Source organism: Erpetoichthys calabaricus, chromosome 5 (assembly GCF_900747795.2).
Source record: "Erpetoichthys calabaricus chromosome 5, fErpCal1.3, whole genome shotgun sequence".
NCBI classification, from domain to species: Eukaryota; Metazoa; Chordata; class Cladistia; order Polypteriformes; family Polypteridae; genus Erpetoichthys; species Erpetoichthys calabaricus.
Genome location: NC_041398.2, coordinates 47688787 through 47707888, shown reverse-complemented (window position 1 = coordinate 47707888; position 19102 = coordinate 47688787). Strand labels below are relative to the sequence as shown.

General features: G+C 38.3%; 1 protein-coding gene across 6 annotated transcripts in view; it reads right to left on the bottom strand.

The window, feature by feature from the left end:
- Nucleotides 1-19102, bottom strand: part of dctn1b (dynactin 1b) — a 178518-nt gene that overhangs the window by 105111 nt on the left and 54305 nt on the right. For all 6 annotated transcript variants that reach the window (XM_028801503.2, XM_028801500.2, XM_028801502.2 and 3 more), the window contains exons 2-4: nucleotides 15743-15988; nucleotides 9374-9452; nucleotides 5495-5526 (exon numbers count right to left, since the gene is read on the bottom strand). In XM_028801503.2, coding sequence (XP_028657336.1) covers nucleotides 5495-5526; nucleotides 9374-9452; nucleotides 15743-15970 — 339 coding nt within the window. In that variant the 5' untranslated portion in view covers nucleotides 15971-15988. The remainder of the gene's footprint in view (nucleotides 1-5494; nucleotides 5527-9373; nucleotides 9453-15742; nucleotides 15989-19102) is intronic.

Genomic DNA, 19102 nt, shown 5'->3' with positions numbered 1-19102 from the left:
TGCTCACATAGGTAAGTGCTGCCGAACATGGAGAGCAATTGAGCAGCTTGGGTGCGGAGCTGAGGCATTGTGTCAGGGATGTGTTGTGGAAACTGTGCGGCGCCAACAGCATCATACTTTGACTTCAGCGTGTCATCACACTGGAGTTCAATCAGCTCCATTTGAATGTTAGTTGGTGCTTTTTCCACATCGACTGCGAAGGGATTACTAAGCAGTTCAAATCTCCATTTCTGACCATCAAAGTCGCCAAATCGTCGGTTAAACTCAGCGCCGAGTACACTGAGTTTTTCAGCAAACTGTGCGCACACGGCGGTAGAGATCTGCGTATTTATGGTTTGGCAACAGGGGAAATGGCCAAGGTTTCCTTGCAGCAGCTGATTCTCCCACAGGCAGAGTTTAGCTTTAAAAGCTTTCACTGACGAGTACATCTCGGTGATGATGCGGCCCCGCCCCTGTAGCTGCAGGTTCAGCGCATCAAGATGGCTTGCGATGTCAGACAGAAAGGCCAGCTCACACATAAACTTTTGCTCCTGGAGTTCTGCTGTGTCCTTCCCTTTGCTTTGCAGAAACTGACATATTTCTTCACGCAGCTCGAAAAATCTGTTCAGTACTTTTCCGCGGCTTAACCATCTCACCTCTGTGTGATACGGCACGTCTGTGTGTTCCGAACCAAACTCTTCCAGAAAAGACTTAAACTCGCGGTGATTCAGACCTTTGGCTCTTATAAAGTTAACAACTTGTGTTACTGTGGTCATAACATGTTCCATCTTTAGGGCTTTAGCACACAGTGACTCTTGATGTATAATGCAGTGATAAACCGATAGCTCACCTGCACAGTTCTCTTCCCGCATCTTTTCACGCATCCTGCCCACCAGACCATTCTTTTTACCACTCATCGCTGGCGCACCATCAGTGGTTAATCCCACGAGTTTATCCCACGGCAGGTTTATTTCAGTTACACATTTGCAAACCTCCTCAAAAATGTCCGTCCCTGTGGTTGTGCCATGCATGGATTTAAATCCCAAAAGCTCCTCCGTAACACACATTTTTGAGTCGACACCGCGGATGAAGACTGACAGCTGCGCAGTATCAGACGCGTCAGTGCTCTCGTCCACAGCGAGGGAAAAAGAAACAAAATCTTTCCCCTTTTCCATCAGCTGGTCATGCAGATTGGTGGCAAGATCACATATGCGCTCCGCTATTGTGTTCCTGCTCAGGCTTACGTTTGAAAAGGCCTGTTTTTTCTCTGGGCACACTTGGTCACAAACTTTCAGCATTATCTTTTTAATAAATTCTCCCTCATTAAAGGATCGGGTTGATTTGGCAATTTCTTCTGCCACGATATAACTCGCCTTTACAGCAGCCTCGTTTTGTGCTGTGGCTTTTTTGAACATATTTTGTTGTGAAACCAACCCTCTCTTCATCTCCTCTACTTTCTGGCTCCTTTGAGTCGTGTCCAGGTCCTTGTACATGTCCTGATGTTTCGTTTCATAGTGTCGCCTAAGGTTGTACTCCTTAGGTACCGACACGTTGGCTCCACAAACGAGACAAACAGGTCTGTCTTTCAGATACGTAAACATATATTCTGTCTCCCACCTGTCCCGAAAAGTTCTGTTTTCTCCCTTCCTTTTCGTCATTTTTGGTAGGGGTAAAACAGTGACACCTAGAGTTGTAGTATTGGGCCGCAGCACGTCTGGAAAGAACGCTGCTTGCTAGAAATCTACTGACACAAAGCTGGCGCGCCAAAACAACCGCAGAGCATTATGGGATTTGTAGTATTCGCAGTGAATGCGGTGTTACAGCAACACCGCCGCTGTATAATACCGGTGGGCCAGCTCTAATGTTAATTTGATATTGCCCCACGGGCCAAATGAAATTACACGGCGGGCCAAATTTGGCCCGCGGGCCAGAGTTTGACACCTGTGCTCTTGAGTAACATTTTTAGAAAGTTCAAAACGAAACACAAATCGCAAAGCGTCTGTGTGCCGACTCGAACAAGCTTTTGCAGAATACACTAACTGACAAGAAGTTGGCCCGCCTTTTCTGAGTTTTGGTAGCCAACACGAGCCATGATTCGCCAATTCTTGGTAGTCGACCAAGCCGTCATTGGCCAATTCTTGGTAGCCGATACGGGCTGCGATTGGCCCGAGCTTTCAAATCTTGGTAGAATCTTGGTAGCAGAAAGCGATCTGATTGGTTTTCGCTAGCAAGAATTACATCGACTCATGGCTGCTCGGGGGCGCCACTGGCTGCAACACAAGCCCAAAGCATGATCAATACACCCCCTATTTAACAGCTGCAGAGATGTTCTTTTCCTGTAATACGGCAACCTTTTTTCTCCAAACATACTTTTCCACATTGAAGTCAAAAAGTTCAATTTTTGATTTCATCGGTCAACACGATTTGTTTCCAAATTGCAACACACTTGTTTAAATGTTAATTTGCAAACTTCAGGCACTGAATTTTGAGGCGAAGATGCAGGAAAGGTCTTCTTCTGCTAACTCAAGTTCAAGTGTCATTGCACAGTAGAACAGTGCACCACCACTCCAGAGTCTGCTAAATCTTACTAAAGGTCTTTTGCAGTCATATAGGGTTTTTATTTGCCTTTTTAGCAATCAAATAAGAAGTACTTTCAGAAAGTTTTCTTCGTCTTCCAGACCTCAACTGGACCTCCACCATTCCTGTTAACTGCATTTTCTTAAGAACATTACAAACGGAGGAAACAGCTACCTGGAAACACTTTGCTATCTTCTTGTGGCCTTCTCCTGCTTTGTGAGCATCAATTACTTTATTTTTCAGACTGCTAGGCAGCTGCTTAGATGGGCTCATGGCTGCTGATTGTTGGGACAAGGTCTGAACTTATACAGTGTGGCAGACGACCGGGACCCATGTCCGGCCGGGACACCTAGAAGGACCAGGAGAGGGCAGCTGCCCTGGTCGGTATAGGGGCCACGGGAACAGAGAATGGAGGCTCAACCCTATTGGGGCCTGTGGCCACCACAGGGGAGCACCCAGAGGATTGGAGAGCCCTGGATGTCAGCACTTCTGCCACACCCAGAAGTGCTGCCGGAAGGAATTCCAGGGACACCCGGAGTGCTTCTGGGTGCTCATGTGGCACTTCCACCACACCAGGAAGTGCCGCCAGAAGACCGTCACAGAGCAACTGGAGCACATCCAGGTGGCTATAAAAGAGGCCGCCTCCCTCGAGTAGACGAGCTGGAGTCTGGAGGAAGAAGGTAACACTTCGGAGGAGAGGTGGAAAGGCGTCAGGAGAAGTCCGGAAGGGAGAGAACCGAACTGGAAAAGGGTGTTTGGTGCATGGGCACTGTGTTGTGTGCTGGACTTTCTAATTAAACATGTGTGTTTTGGAACATTCTGTGTCCGCCTGTTTGTGTCCGGGCTGAACTTACCACAACAGATTTGCAATTTGTACCACCTGGGATTTACAAACAATGACCGTAAACAAGCCATAGCCCTAAGAAGCTAATTAACGTCTGTGACCCTGGTAAAAGTTACCTGACACCTCAGATATTTTGGGGTGCCCAAACAATACACTAATCTTGCATAAAATTCTGAAAAGAAATGTGTCATCTTTAACTTTATGCCTTTTGGTGATGAGTTCATCTTCTGCTCAGTTAACTATTCACAGTAACAAACAATTTAAGCAAGGGTTCCCAAAGTTTTGCATATCACTGATTACTTGAGTCTTTTTTAAAGTAGAGATCAAACAAGATTTACTTTTATTTTATTTGAACAGTCATATAAACTACAATTAAATAAATCAAACAGAGAACAAATTTACAAAATAATACATAGTGTTTTAAAATGAAACCTGTCTGGCAGCAGTGAAAAAAATCCCTTAAATAAAAAGTGAACAAAATGCCATCTCATGCGCAATATTTTCATTCAACATGCAATACAAAGTATGCAGCACTCATAAAAGTGTGCCACGTTTCTGAAAGCAGCAAAGTTATCAGTATACGAGGTGCATGATGGCACATTTTGGATGAAGCAAGCTTTAGGTAAAATGGACAGCGCTGAAAAACACAGCACATATCACACTGATACTGGGTGTGTACTATGTATTGCAAGGTTTGTGAAAATATTACAATGCACAGACACTGCATACCCAACAATTTATGCAAAAGGACGAATAAACAGCTTTCCTTGCTTCTGCATGCATCTCATGTAAAATTGTGTTTGTAAGATTCAGTATGTCCAAAAGTGTGCATACAGTATGTGATTCAAGCATCACATTCTATCAGTCCTTCCATGTTCACATAAAAGGCCCACTGTTCATTCTCGCATTTGCATACATAGTAAGGTATGCCGTGTCTATGGAAGCACTGAGAGTGAGCTACCACTAAGCTCTTTATACGCAGCCCGCTCCATCAACAATATGCCACCTTGTGTATTCTCTTTTCCCCACATAAGATTAATGCTGGTGGTATACTCTGTATTCTAAGTGTATTAAAAAATTGCACTTCCGTTTCAGATGAGTTGATATACCATTTTTAGCTAACTGAAATAAAGGCAGCATCAACACTTTTCAGATTAGTGTATGGTCTTCTTTTTTACATGTACTGGGGAAATGTGAGTGATTGTAAGTTATATTTTTTTGTGATTATTGCATAGTTGTCTGGGGGAGAGTGAGACAGCAATTCACATTTGGGAATTAACATGCAATGTGCACAAGTGGGCGCATGTGATTCAGTACATGCGGCAACATTTCATTATGGCTGTATTCAAATCATATTTTTTTTTTCTAAGAAACGCCTTATTCATGGCCACGTACCACATTCCATCAGTCCTTGCATTTTCACAAAGAAAGCCCACTGTTAATACTTTGCCTTGTTATATTATCCACAGTTGTAACACCATATGCCACACTTTATCAGAAGGTAACAGAATGCCAACCATGTTTCTGCAAACACACGTCACTTTTGCAACAAGTAACAAAAATGGCTTCCTGATGTGCAAAACTGCAGTAAAAATGATACATGAAAAACTTATCCTGGTTGACAAATTTCTACCAGTGTCATGTCAAGTGTGGATATTAAGTACTTATGCCAATAGCACATTTTCATTTTTTCTTAAGATTTTTTTTAATATTATAAGACAATGACTCATAAAAAATATATACATTTTCTTCAATGGTTTTAAATAAAAATATAAAAAAAAAATATTAACTGGCAAGATGCAGTTGCCCGACACAGTATTACCTATGGACTTGGAAACTGGTTTTCCCAAAATACTATATACTGAATATAGAAAGATGACTGAATCCATGCAAGATACCAGTAGCTTGGGGCTATATACCTCATACATACAGTGTGAATATAAGAAAGGTATGTAAGCTCATTGCCACTATTGAGTACAATATAGACAAATACATTTCTTATTAATAATATGAATACACTAAATCAGTAACTGTTTTATGATATAGCAGAAATGAAAGCTTGCAATAAAATGTAAATGTGTCTTAATCACTCACCAGTTTGCTGGATTTTGGTGTTTCCAACACTTCTATAAAGGAAAACAACAAATTAAAGCATACTATTATATAAATAAAAAAGAAATTAAAAAAAAAAATCTTTGCTATTTTAGTAAAGATTAAAAAATTCCTTTTTTCAATTTCATAAAATACTATATACTGTTCTGTTAAAATAAAAACATCATTCAGAGCTGAAACTGTCTGCCTAGGTAATCCAATAAACTATATGATGCAAACAAAAACACTGAAGCATCATAACTTTATAAAGCAAATTTATATAGTATATTTGTATACTTTCATGATATTTTATCTTTTATCCAACATTATGTTTTGATATTTTTAAATCATTAATTGTATACCTTGGGGTTATAAGTGATAGTGCTTCATAATTTATTAGTAGAAATTATCTTTCATCCTGCAGTATAAGATATTGCAATAAAAAATTAATCTAGAAGCAAAAACAATTTTAGAAGTGAGACTTCACTATAATTTGAATGTATCTGGGGTAATGTTACTTAGTAACTAAACGAAAGACCATGACCCAAAAAATGCTGGTCTGCTTACATAAAAATATAGTATAGATATCGAGGTGTGTTATGGTACTGGTTGCAGTACTCTGCTTCAGGTTTGAAGTACCATCCATGTCATGTGTACAGGCCCAAGCTTATTAAAGATATGATATAGACTGCATATTATTATATATACATATGATACCTTGAGATACGAGTGCCCCAATGTGCGTGTTTTTTGAGATATGAGCCGTCACTAGGTCGATTTTTTGTCTTGAGTTACGAGCCAAAATTTGAAATACGAGCCATCAAAGAGCATTCCGAGGAACTGATGACGGAGGAGTTGATGGAACTACATACACAGCAGCATACGGAGGTTCTGCAAGAGATCGGTATCGCGGAGGAGTTTATCTCTTGAAGTGACATAAAGGAAGTGTTTGCAATGTGGGAAAAAGTTTCGAACTTTAAAGAAAAGAAACACCCTGAAAAAATTACAACTTATCATACAGTGGCGCTATTTAATGACACTTGCCTAACGCCTGACTTTACTGAAAAGAAACTGAACGTGCAGCCGGGCTATTTAATGTCACTTGCCTAACGCCTGAATTTATAGAAAACAAACTGAACGTGCAGCCGTGCTATTTAATGTCACTTGCCTAACGTCTGACTTTATTGAAAAGAAACTGAACGTGCAGCCGCGCTATTTAATGACACTTACCTAACGCCTGACTTTACTGAAACGAAACTGAACTTGCAGCTGCGCTATTTAATGTCACTCGCCTAACGCCTGACTTTACTGAAAAGAAACTGAACGTGCAGCCGCGCTATTTAATGACATTATGCCTAAAGCTTGACTTTACTGAAAAGAAACTGAACGTGCAGCCGCGCTATTTAATGACATTTGCCTAACGCCTGACTTTACTGAAAAGAAAGTGAACGTGCAGCCGGGCTATTTAATGTCACTTGCCTAACGCCTGAATTTATAGAAAACAAACTGAATGTGCAGCCGTGCTATTTAATGTCACTTGCCTAACGTCTGACTTTATTGAAAAGAAACTGAACGTGCAGCCGCGCTATTTAATGACACTTACCTAACGCCTGACTTTACTGAAACGAAACTGAACTTGCAGCTGCGCTATTTAATGTCACTCGCCTAACGCCTGACTTTACTGAAAAGAAACTGAACGTGCAGTGGCGCTATTTAATGACATTTGCCTAACGCCTGACTTTACTGAAAAGAAACTGAACGTGCAGCCGCGCTATTTAATGACACTTGCCTAACTCATTTCAGAAACATTCTAAAGGGGAGGACTAAACAAAGCTCCTTGGACAGGTTTCTATTGAAACGCCCTGCGAATGAAAGTGATGAAAGCGTGGCAAAAAAAAAAAAAACTTGTGAAGAAGAAAATTAAGTTAAGCAAAAGTGAAGTGAAAGAAAAAAACATTACAATACGCTAATCGGCTTTGCCAACGTCTGTTTATTTCTTTAGATTCTTTTTTATGTATTAGGTTTTATTTTGTTTGTATACAATATTTGTTCATTATAAATACATTTTTCTTATGTTGAAAACATTTACCAAAAAATTGGGGTGGTTTTTTGGGGGCTGGCACGAATTAATCTCATTTCAATGGGGAAAATTAATTTGAGATACGAGCATTTTGACTTACGAGCTCGGTTACGGAACGAATTAAACTCAAGGTATCACTGTACATACACGACTACCGTTAACACTGGGGTAATATTGATGCAAAGTACAGCTTTTCCTATTAAATATTTACATGTCAGGAGAAAGTTTAAACAAAATTATGCACTTTTGGGAACAACACATATGCATGCATGGTGGACTATAGATTAGAGTTAGATAACACACGTTCATCAAGCAAACTGGGAAAGGTGTCTCTTGTCTAAGCAGTAAAACTAAATAATAGTAGCTATATGGATTACCAATAAAGATGAAAATGTGTATCAAGTGACACATGGTCTTCTAAAATTAGCTAAATGGAAAAGCCTACATCTATATGTAGTCCTATCTACCTTTAGTGAACACTCTTCAAGAAAGTTGCAGGGATTATGAAAAGCTTCAGTTTTAAGCTCAAAACTGGGTACTCTTACAATTTCCATCTCTTCATTTACAAACAGTACATGCTGGAAAAAGTCCAAATAGACATTTCTACAAAGAGCTGTTCTTCATTATGAATGCCTTGGGTATCCACCCAAATACCATGGTAGGAAACCTAACATTTTATGTTTTCACATATAATGGTTTCATTGAAAAAAATAATGTCAAAGTAAAATTTGTTGTTGGATCCCCTGATGGAGTTTTGTGCAGAAAATAATATTGTTATCAACAAATATGTGAAATCAGAGAACTGAAAGAGAGCATGTTTAGTTTTTGTATGACTGTATAATAAAAGGATTTACAGCTTGTGTAAATAACATGGTCCCTAAAATTGTAATTCAAATACTTGGCTTTATAAAGCATGCGTAGAGCTCAGAATTAACAACTTAACTTGCATTTTCTACAACATATAATTGAAACGTACAAAGATGAAACACTGGATAGTATTTGTAGCAAGGTTTTCTGTTAACAAAAACTCCAGTAACACTATAGTAAAGGGTAGGGGCATGAGTAACGGAGTATTTGGATTTCAAGTTGTAAATCAGCACTTTGGTAATAAAAAAATGAGTGCTCTGGGCAAGAGTTTGTTGTTTTTTTTGTTTTTTTTTTTTAATTCTTAATTTTTATCTACACAACACACTCAAGAGTTCTCACCAATGAATATTACAAAAAAGTGAGTTGCAAGAGAATGTCCAAACTGATTTTCAATTTAGAACTGTTCATTTTCATACAGAGACTGCAAGGATGTCACAACAACATTTTGTCTGCAAACCCCGTATTTCTGTTCAAGAATGCTCAGCCAACATAGTTCATAGCCATTTTAAGATTGAATCACAATGTATTTTTGTCACAGGTAGGTGCTGGCAGTAAACATAATAGCAAAATAACATGCATTTATGTTTAAGGGAGCTATAAATGTCCACCAATATATTTTTTCAAGCTCTGACAAACGTAGATGTTAGATACAAAAAAAAAAAAAAGTACTTTATTCCTTAAGGTTATTTATGAAGATTTCTGAGATATTGTGCCATTTTAACAATCTAGAAAGCCTTGAATTACATGAAAATTTAAAAGCAGTGATCGACAGAAAGTCTCATTTATTTTGCTTTAATACAATTGTCATCATCTCAGCAACTTCAAAGGTGAATTAATGATTTATGTACTAAGTGTTAAGTTTCTTGGCAAAATTACACTAACTTCAAATATTTAAAAAAATGGTGCCTTGGTGTTATAAATTTAGTTGTTCATACCTCGTTTGGGGACTTTTGCTATAGCAGGCTCTGGGGTCTCTGGAGAAGTAGTGTCAGTGCCATCATCAACTAGCTGGATCTAAAATAAATTATAAAGAATTAAATTAAATGAAAAAAATGCAAGGGAGGAACAGTCCAACAGACAAAATATCAGTCTGTCATTGGGTATACACACCTCAGATGATTATACAATAGTGATACCAATTAATAAAGTAGGAAATCAAGTTGCTAGGAAAAATGTAATAAATAAATAAATGGGATGCAAAATTTCACACGAGGGGACTCACTTATAAAACTTTGCTTGGATTTCGGTGTGAAAATATGCATATGCCAAATAAAAAAAAAAAATCAGATTTATAAAATCTGGCCTATTCATGTTTCTAATCAATTTACCATCATAAACCATCATCTTGTATATGTGCATACATGAACATGCTTCAGAACTCACCTTTGGCATTGCAGATGACTTGTGTGTTAATGGAATGTCACTGCCCACAGTTAACAAAAGCAGTTTTACTCTCGCTAGGTGCCCTTATTGTAATACGAGTGCTGTAAAGTGCACTGATTACGTTAGGAAAAAACACACTGCTGCAAATTACCTTTTTTATTTTTTTTCATGCTGGCAAAAACATATGTTTTACATATGAACTCTCACACTATACAAAAAACTTAATGTACAACCCTTTTGTCACTTAATGGCTTCCAGCACAGCAGGCATTATAAAGTGAAAATTGGCCGAGATATTCCTTACCTGTCAGCCAGTTCCCTAAGAAGTGACAACAGGTACCCAAAAAACTGAAGAAAAACCAAAAAAAGTTCCTCAGTGCAAATGCACAGCACTGTTCGTCTTAAAAGGAAATACAAGAGTCTTTAAGATGACTTTTGAGGTTTAATACGTTTGTCATGTCAATGCACATTATAATAAAGGCTCAGTGATGTAAATTATTATTTGCATTTATAAGTAGTCATTTAGTTGGTTTGGCTGCATTTCATTACACGATATCTCCTTATGTATATGCAAATATTTAAAAATCCGAAAATAACCTAAATCAGAAAAAACTTCTGGTCCCAGGCATTTCGGGTTATGGATACTCAACCTGTATATACTTATCTTAAATGAAGATCTATTAATATTTTGTTTCTGAAATAAATATTTGAACACAACTTAGCCTTGACATGAGATTTTCTTAACAAATTAAACAGATAAAGGGTTCTCCTCTCCACCTGCTAAATCTTACCAGTTCATCTTGCTGGAATAAAAAGAGAAAGCAAGATGATGAATATGGCAAGTCACCCTTTTTCCAGAAAATCAATTAATTAATGCAAAAACTAATATAAAAATTAAGCGTTAAAGGTAATATATTGTTCACCAGAAGGGTGGGGGGAGGAGTAGAAGGAGGAAAAACCTTATTCTTTGCTTATTTTGTGTTGTTTTGTTTTCTTAAAGCATTATATCTAGGCATTTTAGGAAAGGCAGCCAACATGACCCACTTAATAACTTTTAGGGCCAATAAATAACTCCTACATTAGGAGTAACAGTAAATATGTACATACAGTACACATATAGATTTAATTTTCATACAGAAAAATCTGAATCAGTGTAAGCTGCACTAATTCAGAGCATTCATAAGAAATGCAATGTTTTATTTCATGAGGAAGAAATACATAATAAACAAGAACAGTTTTGAAAAATATCTGAAACTAGCCAACCCGCGGCGTATACACCGCATAATTATGTATTGATTGGTGAACACTTCCTGAACGACTCAGTTGTCCAAACAGGGTGGGTTTGTGGATACCACTGTGAGTGAATGAAATGATAGACCTCTGGAGAGAGCAACATATAATTGTCCGTGACAAAGTGGGATCATGTGTAACGAAGAAGGCCACGCTGGTGAAAGTTACTTCGTCAGTAGGGCTAAGTGTTAGCACTTATAGATTAAGGTGTAGCAAGTCTTCGTTGTTGACGCTTAATATAGCTTGCGTACTGAGATGTTCCGGAGTCACAGTTGAGAAACACTTTTTTAATGTCTTTTAAGCACAGGGGAAAACATGAACATGTGAAACATCCGTAATGTAATAAGCCACCAAGAAAAGTAACATTGCAACAATGCTATCTACGACCCGATCTCTGTAAACAGAAGTGAAAACAAAATCGAGCCTGGTGTATTCTTTAACTGCCTTGTGGCGCTGTAGTAGTGCTGCTGCTTTGCAGTAAGGAGACTGTGGAAGATTGTGGTTTCGCTTCCCGGTTCCTCCCTGTGTGGATAGCGCTTTGAATACTGAGAACACCGCTATATCAATGTAACACAGTATTAACAGGAAATTGTCTTCGTGTAATAGTAAAAGACAAATTATCCGTGACAAACAAACTGTTTTACACGCTGCATACCAATCCGCGGCGTAGTATACGCCACATAATCACACCGCTTTTTAAATGTTTTTTAAGCAGAGGGAAAAAAATGAACATTTGCAAAATCCATAATGCTGCTTTCAGTAAGTACAATGCACACGCGTTTAATTTGTCGGCCACTTTTTGCCAGCCATCTTTTCTGGTTTGGGCTGCTTTTGCAGTGTTACCGTTTGTGCATATTAAATCTTGAAATCCTTTGAGTAACTAATTAACTAACTAACACCAACCCACCCACACCCAAAGGTTGTGTGAAACAAATGCGCCCGTACTTTCATAATTTTGTTGCAGCCTATAGTGGAGTCAGGCACAGAGAAGGTCAGTTACTGAGAGAGCGTCTCGACTGTTGCAGGGCCTGCATCGGTGAAGCAGGTGAGACGCTAATGAAACAGAGGCACAGGGCTTATTGGTTTTTAAAGACTGCTTCCTTCATTGTGTTTTAACCTCAGTTTTAAAGGATTGTTTTAAGGATCCCATGGGATACCCCTCGCTAACTGTTTTAGACGCTGCATTCAGCAATTCACATCCGCGACAAACATGCCTCTTCTTACATGGTCCTGCTTTGGTGGGCGGGGAAATGTTTTCCATGTTCCTGCAGGACCATCGAAGAAGACGCATGTTTGTCGCAGATGCGGTGGACGCGGGCCGGGGAATAAAGAGTGTTGGTGGGCGGGGAAACGTTTTCCGTGTTCCTGCAGGACCATCTAAGAAGACGCATGTTTGTCGCGGATGTGAATTGCTGTATGTAGCGTGTAAAACAGTTTGCGATGTTGCATGCAGTCGTGCGTTGTAACCGAAAAGTCAACGTGGCTCAGAGCTGCATGCGCACTGTAGCACAGACAAACAGAAATGACGGCGTGTTTTCCAAGGCATCGTGTCCAAATTGGTAGGCGTGGCTTTGCGAGTTTTCGTCGTATCCAATGGTCTTAGAGTTGGTGGGCGTGGCTCTTTCCTGCGTGCTTTCATGGGTGTGGGTGTTGGTGTGGGCGTGGCTCCTTCCTGCGTGCTTTCATGGGTGTCGTGCCGCTCTGACGGCGGCTTAGAGAATTATATATATATATATAGATAGAAATTTGTTATTTTTTTTACCCTGTGGTAGGGGTCCACCAAAGGCTAGGTCCTTAGTAAAGGATCAAAAATAACATCACATTTCTAACGAATAACTTTTAAATAGTCTAAAAATGATACCCTACATGCTTATATTTAAAATTTGTCATTTTTAACCTTCTAGGAGTGGTGCTTAGAGGGCTAGGATCATCATTAAAGAATCACATATTTAAAATATTATCATAATCATGATCAGCAGCCTCAAAAATATAAAACAACACTCAACAACACTTTATTACCAATCCCCATTTTTTCCCCAAAGTTTTGTGAAAAGCGTGACTCTGATCTCTCATATGTCATTACGTGGTGAACCTCTGGGGTCAGTTGATGTGGTATGCCCAAATTCAAGTCCTCCTTATTTTTTGGTGAAGCTGGTGATGCAACTTCCTGCAAACAATGTGGTCAAAAAATAGCCTAAAAAGTATGTTTTTTCTGGTCTAGAGGGACAAAAAAGAAGGGTAAAACCCAAAAAGCTCAACATCTTGCATAACTTGACATCAAGATGAGTTTAATGATACTGTACATCATATATGGAGGAATTCTCATACCGGTGAGTCATGAGGCACAAGAAAAAAAAAAAACTGAAGTGATTTCAAAGTATTCAAGTAATTCCGAGGAACACAATACTGTATATCCCTAGCTCTATTTAAAAGACAAACTGTATACCCATCATTCTGTAAGTAACTTCTTATGTTCAGGATAAAATAAAAAACACTATCAGAAAATATAACAGTTTATGAATACTATGATTAAAACTGCCTTTTAACAATGAGCATAAAAAAGGAGAGATTATGGACTATATTTAAAGGTGACTTATCAGAAAGCCATTCAAAACAATAGAATGGCCATTGTGTGTTCTTGTGACATGAAAATATCAAAATCTGTATTCAAGGGGTGCTCAAAAGATTTTCAGACTGACCTATTAAGAGAAACACTAGTAAATCCAGACAAGTTCTTTGATGGTACAAACTCAGCACGTGCTTCCATTGTCTCAACTGTGTTTCAGACTCTGGACCTTTAGCAATGCATGCAGTAGTTTAATAAGAAACTTTGATTTTTAAAATTAAATTCAGAAATTTAGTCCCGCTTGGATAATCACACCATCAGTCATAGCAAAGCAATGTCGATTGCTTAAATAACCTGTGGAAAGCGATCACAAGATATTTTGCAAACCGTACACAGCTCACTCCCATGAAATATACTAAAGATAGCACCAGTGCGTGTGGTTAACCGGTCAGCACTGTTCATTGCCCGAGCTCCACCCATGATACTTCCTGGTTGAATGAAAGTACACACCCTGGAGTAGGAGCAAAAAACTACAAATGGCCAGAGTTCCTGTGGTGGGAACGATACAAAAGTTTCCAAGTTTTTAAAAAGTCCCTGGTTCCTGAAAAAACATTAAAGTGGATTCAAAGACAAAAAAGTCACTTTAACATGAACCATTACAATATATGATGAAAAACAATAACACAACAAAAACAAAAACAAGCAAACACATGACAAACATGACTGAATTAACAACCCAAAAATACATACCTTGTGAAAAAAACGTGTCCTTTTAGGACAAAGCTGAAGTAAACAAACCTCTGAATATTCTTTTTTCTAGAAGCAAAGTCATTTGCCTTAAATTGCTATATTTTAATTAGTTTTTCTAATAAAACAAATCTGTAAAAAAAGTATGTGCTGCCAAGGCATGGTGGCCCTGCTATTCTGCCTGGCGCAATGTGTGTGTGTGCACACATATTCAAGATTGTCTCAGATGATCATCCCCAAACCAAAGCAGGATACAACTCACAGATCTGTCTAGAGCTTTATCATCTAGAAATACAATCATTTTATTGGTTACATTATCAAGATCGTTTACATAAATTAAAGAGAGTTCAATGGCACCAGAAGTCACTTCAGAGGTAGCCTAAACAAAAAAACTTCCTAACTCAAAATAGTGTCATTGAGCTTTACACACTGAGCCTTGAACTTTCAGGAACTGGCCCCTTGGGCAAAACTCTCTTAGGGAAACCTACATTAAACCTTTTCAAAAATCTTTGCCACCTAAAGTAAGTTTATGCTGTCAGTTTAGCCACTTTCTGTCACAGACAAGTGTGGTATGTTGCCAAATAATAATAAATGTTAAGTATACCAAAGGCAACTACTATGAAAAAAAGCTTTGTTGATGCATCTGTCCTGCCTAATTAACACTGATGTCTACAAAGCTGCTGCAAATGTCAGAGTCATTTGCAAAAAAAGAAGTCATCTGGAATCGGCTAATATTAGTGCCTCATACAATTAAACACCAGACTAGCCTCAGCTGGTGCAAGTCAATTCTGAAATTAATTGTTTTTCATTGGTTTGAAAAAACATAAATTGCTCAGTTCACATGACCATGACCTTTTTACTTCTAGAGGGAAACTTGTGGATTTTCCCCACTGGTCACAACATCACTGATCTCTGACTGTTGCATTTATAAGCACCAAACATGTCTCCGTCTTCATCCTAGTTGCACAGTGTACTTTGCTCTCTGTTCAAACTGCCCATCATTTTCAAGGTCACTCACCACATTATGAATAAAAAAAGGGGGGTGGATATGACGGTAAATATTTTTGCTCACTAATGTAGGAAAGGGCCAGTGGTACCCTACATTACTTTGGCAAAGATAGCACAGACCAGCAAAGGGCTGGTTTGGCTTTTATTTTTTTTTAGCTTTATGACAGCATCTGTCTTCTAGCACCAGCAGAGGCGCACAGTAGTTACCTAACTTGTTTTGAAATACAGCATAATATTATGTACTGGATTTTTACTGTTTATAAAGAATCACCAAAATCAGTTAACATGAGAGAGAACTAAACACAACTTGCCTGTGACTGGCGAACAAATATACCATGATTTTCCTCACAGACGAAGTATCTCTTGCCTTGAACTGTACCATCATTTTTTCCTTTAGCATCATCAAGAATGACTCCAACCCATTTGCCAGTGGCAAAGAGTGTGGCTCCAATATAGGCCACTGTACCTCGATGACCCTTTCCAATCACTTCCACCCGAGAGCCAACTTTGGCAGGTTTGCCAGTCCCCTCCGTATTCATTCTGCTGCTGCTAGTCACCTGAAAGAAAAATAGAGATTAATCAGAACTCATTCTTCCGTAATTTAAAAATATCATTCTTGAAGTAAAATATTGGAAATTAGACGTGTCTACAAACCTACAGTTGCTTGGTTAGCTCCAGCCGACACTAAAAATCCTTAATTTACCAGCAACCCAGAGGTTTAGCTTTTACTAAACATATATAACCAATGTAGAACACATTTTAAAGCATCCTTTGAGCCTATACATGATGAGAGAGCTACTACAAGTATAATCTTTCTTCAGGACATGTTAAAAGCTAAACATGACCATACTGATCGAAAGGAACATTCCATTATCTCAAAAGTTCATTTATGATTTTGACTGCAACTCCGATAATAAAGCTCCAACTCTTCCTCAAATAGCTCAAATCTTTGTTAAAAAGTGGTGTGGTGTTCTGAAAGCATGTAAAATACGAGGTGAGACAGAAAAATAACCGGACTGGACTTGGGGCTTTCCTGGAAAACTGTCCTGAGGTCGGCTGGATGTGAATCATAGAACTATATCCCCTCCTACACACCCTCTCAAACCCCTGACTAGCTAAAGATATCCTGCGACTAGCCCAGTCAGTATTTGCACAACAATCGCTACACAAGTTGCCGTGACAATGTTGGGTGAAAAAAATTGAGCAGCAAGACAAGACAACACTCCCATGCACAATGCTTTTTCTGTAAAGCAGTTTTTGACTGACAAAAACATTCCTGTCCTCGATCATTCTCCCTATTCGGCCGATTTAGCTCCCTGGGATTTTTACTTGTTCCCGAAAATCAAAAGTGACCTGAAGGGAACACATTTTTCTTCAATGGATGAAGTGAAGACAGAAACGGCAAGCCTGTTGAAGAGCCTCAAGCAAGAAGACATCCAGCACTGTTTCAATCAATGGAAGATATGTATGGAGCAGTGTAGAGATCGGGAGGGGGAGTATACAGAAGGTGACAATGTTTAGAATGCTGTAATTCATCAATACATTTTTTTTTTACCAATCCAGTTATTTTTGTGTCTCACCTTGTATTTACTCTTCTTGCCTCACTGCATTTAAATTCATATATATATTACTGGATATTCTAATCTACTGGATTGGAATTTCTTTTTAGCTTTAAAACTCTACCAAATGAGACCAATTACATGCACTCATTTATCTACCCATTTTCTGTAACCAAAATTCCTGCTACATGATCTAAGCAACTGGAGTCTATTAAAACACCACTGTGTGCAACTACTAAAACTTAAATTTGCTTATCAATATTTTGTTATTAAGTAGTTCATGAAAAAATAAGAGACAACCACAGTTAAAATTTTTGCATTGCACTGCTGGAAGAATCTTTACCTAGTCTTTTTATACATCTACCAATACTCGTGTATAATGGAGATACACTGCTGTGTTTGCCCACACATAAAACATACATGTGCAAGTTTGTATCTTGAAGTGTAAGCTGATTCCTGAAATTACAGTTACCAAACAGGTGAAAGGAAATGTGTCTGGTATATCTCTTACAGAACTCTAATTTTTCTTACAGCTGGTAAGAGTCTATTAAGATTTTTAAATAAATGTAGGGGGTTAAGAAAGACACTGAAATGTGCGTCTTTGTGTGTCTTACAATGAAGTGGAGGGTTTAGCCAAATGAATGTGAACATTTCCAACACTCTAACGCTTGTTTCCAAGGCAGCAATGGTAGAATGACGCAATGGCACCACTGAATGGTGAATTCCAATATCCTTCTTAAATGCATCTGTGAAAGAATGCCAAAGCTTAGGCTTAGCCTTTTAGCTTTAGATTTCCAGATACACAGGATATGGTTAAAGACATTATTTTTTTCAAGCCATTATTTTTTCCCTTTAAAAAAATACTGGACAATATATGTGCAAGTTTGTGTGTTGCACAATACATACTGAGAAGTAACCACTGATTTGTATGGCAAGTGTTTACATAGAAATCTTTATTCAGTAACTTGGTTAACATCAGGCACTGGAAACAAACAAGGTCAACTGGAAAAATATCCCAGCACTTACGCTTCAAATAACTAAAGACATCAATAACTCTATGAAACTGAAATCCTTGTCTGGCAGCACTGCCTTGGGCACAGCTCATCTCCAATGCAATATTAATGATGAGAAGTGAAAAGAAAAAAAGGATACATATACATTGCTATGGAAAGATCACCCCCCCCCCCCCCCCCAAAAAAAACAAGTCTCTAAACCACACTACTCTTGGACTGTGAAGTTTGCCATTTTAGCTATGCATTATGTACTTATAATTTCATATGGGTCTTAATCATAACTGACAGTTAAGATATAAATTAAATGGTACACTTTTCTTTGATGATTTACCTTTCAAATCACCACCACTACTTGGCAAAACAACCATAAAATGCTTCAAATACATTATTCACACTCAAGATCCCCTTGTATCGTCACTTGTTATCAATACCCCAATTTATATTAAAACTCATCCCTAACATTGTGCTTCAGCTATTCCCCCAAAACCAAAAGAAAATACAACTTTAGGTTTAGAAGTCGTTACTCTTTCATGTCACTTCATAGTAAGACAATATTTTAGGCTCTGAATTTATATGAAGAAAGTTCTCAAAAATGTCATAAATACAGATGTATTTTAGGATGGCTTTAAGGAGTGATGCTAATCAAGTGAGAAACATGGTTGGAATGTGTACCCATATATTAGACAATAGAATACAAGCAAGTACTGGGTCCTTGCTGGAATGCTGTTTAAATACTGTACAAGACTACTGGGCCCACTCTGTATAACAGGGTGAACCAATCAACAATACAGGAGGATGTATTGACAGGACACAGTTGAAGTGATCTGCTTACTAAGAAATGATCAAGGGACACTTGCAAAACATATTGTAGAGATTATAAATGTTGACTAAAACAATTTCATAGACAGTGACAGTGTGCAAGTGCATGGATATATCCACCTTAATGAAAGGACAAGTGCTTGTGTTGTTAGTGCAGTTGATATGTTTCTGTCATTCCAATAGATGGCATATCACAAATATTAACACTGCTTTTACAAATTCCATACCAAATGGCATATAACAAAGACATTTGTATTGCATGGTGCACTGCAAACGTTAA